Here is an 8,220-nt window from a genome sequence, read left to right on the forward strand (position 1 = left end):
AAAGCCCCAGAAGTAAAAGCCCCAACAGCTCCATTACAACCACCATCCTGCCTGCTGCTCCTCTGTGCCCCAAAATAATCATGGTCTGAGCTGAAAAGCTCTGCAACACCCCAGTGCTCCTACTGATCCACAGGGCCCCCTTGGTCGGCTCCCTGGAGGGCTCCATGCTCCCTCTCCTGGTGTCCCCTGGTGTGTTGGTGCTCCAGGGGGGGGGGGGGGGGCAAACCTGCCTTTTAGTTCTATTTAAGTACTTTTTATTTACACCAAAACTTTATTATTCATCCCATGAGCTGTTAGCAAAAGATGTTTTATCTACTTCAACCTATGCTTTTACAGAAATGTATTTAATTTCATTTCTGTATAAACGCATATGCAGATAAACACATACATATACACATATACCAATACATATACATGTAGACGTATATATCTGTATAAACTAGTGTATCTATGTATAAATAAATAAAACATATACATAATTGTACACTCCTTTATGTATCTACTTCCGTATTGCAAGTGCTGTAAATGAACGTACATATTTCCACACCTGAGCATTTCCTGGTCCAAAGGAAGGAAGGAGCCAATCAGAGGGAGACCACAGCCCACCCAGCCAATCGCAGGGCGAGACAGCGGCAGCGCCCTGCCATAAAATGGTGGCTGAAACAAAATGGCAGCTCCCTGTGCACAGAGGGGAGGGACTTCCCGTGCTGATGTCTGAAAGGGGTGGCTGCTCCTGGCAGCCAATCACAGCAGAACATGTGACTGAAGGGGCGGGGCGGCGGCAGGAGGCCTCTGCGCTCCCTCCCGCCCTCTGGCGGGTTCCCGCCTGGCCGAGGCAGCTCGCCGGAGGCCCCTTTTGCTGGGGGGCTGCTCTGTGGCCGGCACAGAGTGCTTCTTGCAGGCTGACACCACGCACTGTCATCTGCTGGTCCCCTCTGGCAGCGGAGGGGGTTTCTGCCAGGAGAGGTTAAAAAAGAACCTGAGGAACGGCCATCTTTCCTCCCCTTCAGCTGAACCCGTGCTGCCTGCATGGGCATGAACCCATGCTTGCCCTTCACACGGAGCAAGTCACAGCCCTCAGCACGCGGCAGTGAGAGAGTTGAGCCCTCGGAGGGTCCCTCCCACCCCGAGAACCTCCCTTCCTTGCGCTCAGTGGCAGGGAGGACAGTGCTGGGAGCTACAGATGGTGTCTCCCTCAGCTCTGGTCCTCAGAGCTGGGTGGGTCCATGTTCCTCAGCAGAAGGAGCTGTGCTTACTTCTCCCAGGAATGTTGCAACAGAAGTCTGGCACCCCAAGTGCGGACGTTTCCTGCAAGAGCAAGGAAACCTTGGCAGCAGTGGCTGAACTTGTCTCTCTGAGCACACACAGCCTCTGCTGCTGACAACATCCTGGAGAAGAGCCGTCAGCAGGGCAGGGCGAGATCTGGGACAGTGTGTCATGGCACAGAAGCCACAGATGCCATTGAGTCTGAGCTGCAGTTTCAACTCTGCTCCCTGCTTTTCCTGCTGCGCTGCTTAGGACTGCATGGCACACAGGGGAGGGTAGGAGACCACTCCTTTTTTTTTTAACTGATTTTTGTTTTCATTTGAGCAGGTGAAACCACAAAGAGAAGGAAGGTGCTACCCTGTCCCTTTGCTCTGTGACAGACATCTACTACTGCAGATAATGTGCCAGGGCCGTTGGGATCTGGCTGCGGAAGGGCATCCTTTGTCCAGCCTCTGGTGGCTGTGGAGAAGATGGCACACTGTCCCAGCTGATCCAGGCAAGCAAGCCTGGCGAGGGATTCTCCTGACAGGCAGCATTCCTAGGAAAGATACCACGGACCTCAGGAGACGGGTGATTTATGTGTTTTCCTCCCAGCACACGCTTCTGACAGCCACGGCCTGCACGTTAGGTCACAGCCTAAACATGGCAGGAGCCATGTCTGGGGGTTGGTCTGGCCCAGACCTCTTCTGTGGGAAGAAGGCTCCAGGTGAGAAAACCCAGATCTGTGAATAAGAGAAGTAGATCTGGGCTTTTGCTTGAATCTTTGTGGTCTCACAGAAAGCCTTCAAAGAACTCTTCTCAGCATCAGAAACCTCCAGGGATTTCTGTGTTTCCAGAAAAAAAGTCCTCAGCAATGGGCTAGCACTGACTGTATCTAAACACTCTCTTTGGGCTAAGAAGGTTCTTGGGCAGTTTCACCATGGGGAGTTTTTCCAAAAGACAGGCTTTTTTCCCCTTTTAAGCAGTCTCTGCGGGGGACACATCCTGGCTTGGTTGAGTCAGAAGGGACAGGGAGAGATTTGGACATGAAGGCTTGACCTGTGCCCTGTTTCCCTCTAAGAAAGGAAGCAGGACTGTCTTTGTGGCAGTGAGGGGAGTTCACCAGCACAAAATGACTTCTGTGCTGGCAGAAGATGAAGCTTCTCCCAACATGATCTCCTTGGAGCAACACCTAGATCCCATCCCAGTTAAAGCAGAGTGCGCCTCCCCATCCAAACTTGCTTCTGTCTCTAAGAGAGGTTTACATGCCACAGGGCCTATCTTCATCAAAGTCCCCGTTCTCCCACCCTGGCCCATGTTTCCCACAGGAACTCCTGAACATGTATGTGAAAGGACCATCAGCTGAGGGGATATTCAGACCAGCTGCCAGCAAGAAAGCACACCGCGAGCTGAAGGAGGCCCTACACACAGGAGGGGATGTTGACCGGGAAAGCCAAACTGTGCACCTGCTGGCAGTGATTGTGAAAGTGAATTCTTTTGATTTCGGGCTGCAAGAGCTCCTTGCTACGCTGCAGGTCCCACTTCAGTGACTGGCTTTGACCTAGCCGGGAGCCCACGCTAAAGCCACAGTGTAGCCAAACTCTGGTATGGAGGGATTCTAGAGGCCTGGGACTTCCCTGCAAATTGAGTTTCCTGTAAAATCCTGTTGGTTCTGACAGCTGTTTATTGCTGCTGTGGAGGGGGATTTAGGGGGAAGGTGGCACAGAAAAGCATTTCTTTAGTCAGAACACTTCCTTAAGGCTCGTGAGATTGCTCTACAAAATGACTCTTGTAAGAAGTGCCCAGCAGTTGCAGTGTCTTAGTGAAGGTAGTCCCTCTGTTGTCAATCAGGCAGGGACAAGAAGTCTTCCTTTGAGGGGACTTGAGTGAAACCAGGAGCTAGCAAACACTACCATGCTTCCTTTCTGAAAAGTAGATTTGAAACCTGGCTCAGAGTACCTTGAAAGCTACACAACACAACTGCAGGCTTTCATCTGCCTAGGAAAGCCTGCAGTGATTTCTCTTGGCAACATATGATTCATTAATTTGTTGATCTCCTCAAAGACATGGGCTTCAGTAATGCTAGCATGTCAGTGCAGATCTTACAGTTAACCCACTACTGAGCTGCTGGTGGTGATTTTTGAATGGTAGTGCTGCTAAGTCATGAAAAAGCACATGCTTCCCTCTCTTTAGAAGTCATGTCATTTCTACGAGTTTAATGAAATACACACTTTTAAAGCAGTAGCAGCCACTGAAGTGGTGTTACATTATGTTCATGTTCCCTCAGGGTGGCTGACAAATTGCCTAGAGCCAATCTCCTCATCCTCAAGGGGGTGCTGTCTCTGCTGCACTGCATCAGGCAAAACTCATCAACGAGCAGGAAGGACTCCAGCAATCTTACCATCTACACTGGACCAAATATGTTGAGCGAGGAGAATCTGCTCCCGCTGGAGGTGCTGATGGAGGTAAAAGACAAGATACGCTGAATTTACCAACCAGCTACACCAGTCTGGGCCAATCAGAGCATTCCTGTTGAGAGGTACCTTGCTGTCCTCTCTCTTGAATGCTTGTGGAGGAGCTTTTTGCAAGATCAGCGACGTGGCTGCAGCTTTCTGCACATAAGAAAGGGTCAGGAGTCAGAAAGGCTGTTTGCTCATGCTGATTTCTCTTGGATTGAAATCAGTGGTTTTATGTGTGCAGGTGAAAGTGCTGGTCGAGTTCCTTATTAACGAACAACTGCATGGAAGTATTTGGAAAGGAGATCACTTGCCTTCTAAATCCCTCAGTTGAGGAGTCACCAGTGCCCATAGACAGCTGCACAGGTATGGAGATGGACAGAGGATCATCACAGGTTGGGGCTGCTGATCCTTTTTCCTTAATGTGTTACTGCATCTATGAAAAGCCAAAGAGTTTCTAAGTAAGTGCTCAAGACGCTATGGCAGTGTTTTCCTACTGGAAGACTTCCCAAAAGTTCGGTGACAAAATTCACAAAATAAAATTCACAGCAGATGTTAACCATCTGCCCTCCACAGGCACATTAAGCACAGGCTCTGAAGGCAATGCTCTTAGCTCAAGGGCGTTTCTGGTGGGGCTGGAAACGGAACGTTGCTCGCTCAACCCAGCTCATCCTGCAGTCAGTGTTTTGCCATGGCCTCTCAGGACAAACATGCAATGAAGAAAAATGCTTTTCAGTAACCCCTGATAGTGGTAATGCTGTCGGTGTCCCATTTTGCACTTGTGTTATCACAGTTAGCTCTATCCAGAACTGTTTACTCTTCAAGGTGAGCTGAAACCTGATGGTCTAGGCTCTGACTTCTGAAATATGCTGGCTGAGATGTCATTTTCCAAAGCACTTCCAATCAGTGCAGCAGACATTACAGAGAACAGGGCACCAGAACAGGGTCTAGAAGAAAACTGGTATAGGGTTTAAGGTGGGTTTTGCTTCTTGGTTTTATTACTTCTGAGAAGTTATGTCATTGCACATGATTTGCTTTCTAGAGCTGTGTTCAGAAGAGTGTAGTGACCACAAAATAGAGACAGATACAGAGTGTCCAACAGATGCATTTCTGGATAGACCACCCTCTCTGCTCTTACGCCTCCCACACTCGGGGGCAGATATGGTCATGGAAATGGAAAAAGGACAGGTATATCAGGTCCATAAACACTGCAGTGAAGTGTGTCATGTACGAGGGAGTGTCCTGATGCAAAACTGAGGCAAAAATGTGTAAGGTCATCATCCCACAAGAAGGAGAGAATGAATCTCCAGTCTCTACTGTGAGGTTAACTGTGAAATGAAGGCGGGTGCTTGCTTCTCTATAAGCTGTGGTTCTCCTTCTTTCAGCTACTTATTTCAATGTTGAGAAATAACTCCTCACTGCAGACACAGGATCCAGCCTGAGAGAGGTGGGGCACACGGATGTGACCAGTTACCCAGGGCCTGGGTAACTGTCCTGCCTCTCTCTGGCAGCCCCCAACATGGCTGTGACGGGACTATGCCATGGGTGGGGCCATGGGCCCTGGTGGGCAGTGAGCTAAGCACAGAACAGCCTTGTGCCCAGGCAGCAACAAGGGCCAGCAGCACCCAGGGTGATGTGAACAGGGCTCAGTCCAGAGAGCAAGAGGAGGGAGTATGCCCCTCTGCTCAGTGTGTGTCAGACCTCACTTGGGTACTGTGTCCACTTTGGGCCCTTCATACAGGAAAGACATTGACAAACTGGAGGGATTTCACAGGAGGCCATCAAGACGGTGGGGGCTGGAGATGAGCATCCCCAGCCACTGGGTAGGAATATGTGGGCTGAAGCCAGCCCAATCCCATTGGGCTCTTAAAGTTCATTTTATTGGTTCAGTTTTTATACTTCATGTTGGGCTGATTGACATAGGCACACATACTGCTATTATAGTTTTGCTATGTTATTACATGGTTTCCCTCCTAACCTTGTTAGGCAAAATCACTGCAAAAGCAATAGCCAGGACTTACAGGTGGGCAAGTCAAAATGTGCTTCTGAGATCAAAGGAAAGAGAGTGAATAGGACCAGAGACATCCTGCTCTTCCCTCACCCCCATCTGCTTTTCATTCCCACCTGCAGCAGCATCCAGTGTTTCCAGAAGCTAAGGCTGCTCTGCAGCAGGAGACTGAAACTCAGTGCCTTTTTTGCCAGGTGCCTACACACCCCTGCTGCTGCTGGGGCGGGTGGAAACTCTGGACCTCTTGCTGCAAAACATGCATCCAGGCCACAGCACTCACTGTATCAGCAGCCACCTTGTACAGTCTCCCCAGCATTTGCTTGTAACTGCTCAGTTGCACTGTCCCTCTTGGACAGGAACTTCATGCTCTGTGCACCTACCAGGGGGCTGAGAGCATGCAGCGCGACACTTAAGGCAGGTGCATGTCAAACGTTGTGGTCTGCCAGGGTACAAAACAAGGCACAGCACATCACCACTGTGCTGGGGGCAGGGAGCGCTTGTAAATACCCCGCAGCCGGGGGGTGTTTCAGGGACAGCCTGAGCTAAGTACTAATGGCTGGAAGGCCAGTGCCATCTCCCACTCATGTCAGCTGGACAGGAGAAGAAGTGGGGCTTCCTCTTAAGCAGCATCTCAGCTTCAGCCAAGAAAAACTGTGCCCACACAGCCATACCAGTGCTGTGGTCCAGCCTGCTCTCAGACACCGACTGTGTGTTTGGCCTGAATGCTCTAAAAGCTTAGGGGCTCTAGATTTCTGCCGCTGTACTTCAGAGCACAATAGGGCCTCCTGTATGTGTATACAGGGACTGTTTCCCTCTGGGTGAGGGATATGCCAAGGAAGAGGAGCAGTTTCTTCTCATGCTGATTTCTGTGAATCCTGGCCTCCTGAGTCCGGGCAGAGCCAGCTCTTGACAGGCATCCCTCTGCAAGCTTCCTGGCAAAGAGCCCTTCTTCTTGTTAGCTCACACCTCTTGCCCTCAAAAGTTGTTTTCTTTCCTTTGGTTCTTTAGACCACCTTTCTAAAGATACAGCATTATGAATGTATCCTTTCATTACTCAGTTTAGATTAACATATAACAGTTGTGGGTTTTTTTCTGTGCTGCTTTTTGACATATGAAAGCAAAAATTATTATGCTAAATAACAGAGGACTGGGGCACAAAGTAGGTACTTTGGAAGTCATCTCCTAATTACAGATTAACTTGAAGGAGTGAAGACGGTGGTTTTTTCAGCTGTAGTTAATATAGCCAAACATATTTTTTCCATGTCAGTAAAAAAAAAAAAAATTACCACTGCCTTTAAACAAAAGACTGTGACACTTAGATATGACACACAAAACTTGCTTTTAGCTATATAAATCAGACCTAACTCAGGAAAAAATCCTAGACGTTGCAAATTTGTTAGAGATCCACTTTGTTCCTCTACGTTTATGTTGGCTTAGATTCTGTAAAGGTTCTTTGGTTTCTTTTTTGGCTGTGGCTTGGTTTAATGGCAAAAAATGGTATTTTAGCAGCTTTGAGGAATATTTTTTTCTTGAACTGTCATCAGCTCTCTTGATCTCCAAATTAAGAAAGTACACCATGCTTCAAGAATGTCTGAAGTCGACAAACGAACCTGTGGTTTAGCAAAATGGGACCTGACAAGATGCATCCCAGAGTCCTGAGGGAATTGGCCGATGTAGTTGCCAAGCCAGTCTCCATGATATTTGAAAAGTCGTGGCAGTCAGGTGAAGTCCCCAGAGACTGGAAAACAGGAAACATTGCACCCATTTTTAATCAGGGTAGAAAGGAGGACCCTGGGAACTACTGACCTGTCAGCCTCACCTCTGTGCCTGGGAAGATCATGGAACAGATCCTCCTGGAAGCTATGCTAAGGCACATGGAGGACAGGGAGGTGATTTGAGACAGCCAACGTGGCTTCACGAAGGGCAATTCTTGCCTGACCAACCTAGTGGCCTTCTATGATGGAGTGACTACATCAACGGACAGGGAAGAGCTACGGATGTCATCTATCTGGACTTTTTTAAGGATGTCATCTATCTGGACTTCTCTAAGGCCTTTGACACGGTCCCCCGCAACAACCTTCTCCCTAAATTGGAGAGATATGGATTTGATGGATGGACTGTCCAGTGGATAAGGAATTGGCTGGATGGTTGTGTCCAGAGAGTAGTGGTCAACGGCTCAATGTCAGGATGGAGATCGGTGACAAGTGGTGTCCCTGTGGGGTCTGTATTGGGACCAGTACTGTTTAATATCTTCATCAATGACATAGACAGTGGGATTGAGTGCACCCTCAGCAAGTTTGTGGTGTGGTCGACACACCTGAGGGACGGGATGCCATCCAGAGGGACCTGGACAAGCTGGAGATGCGGGCTCATCTGAACCTCATGAGGCTCAACAAGAGCAAGTGCAAGGTCCTGCACCTGGGTAGGGGCAACCCCCGGTATCACTACAGGCTGGGGGATGAAGGGATTGAGAGCAGCCCTGCCAAGAAGGACTTGGGGGTACTGGTGGAT

General features: G+C 49.2%; 1 protein-coding gene across 1 annotated transcript in view; it reads left to right on the forward strand.

Moving 5' to 3' along the window:
- The first annotated feature begins 3,665 nt into the window (after positions 1-3,665).
- MTAP (methylthioadenosine phosphorylase) overlaps positions 3,666-8,220 on the forward strand; it is a 154,357-nt gene continuing 149,802 nt past the window's right edge. The window contains exon 1 of the mRNA XM_009328977.1: positions 3,666-3,710. Coding sequence (XP_009327252.1) covers positions 3,666-3,710 — 45 coding nt within the window. The remainder of the gene's footprint in view (positions 3,711-8,220) is intronic.

This window comes from Pygoscelis adeliae, unplaced genomic scaffold (assembly GCF_000699105.1).
Source record: "Pygoscelis adeliae isolate BGI_AS28 unplaced genomic scaffold, ASM69910v1 Scaffold127, whole genome shotgun sequence".
Taxonomy (NCBI): Eukaryota; Metazoa; Chordata; class Aves; order Sphenisciformes; family Spheniscidae; genus Pygoscelis; species Pygoscelis adeliae.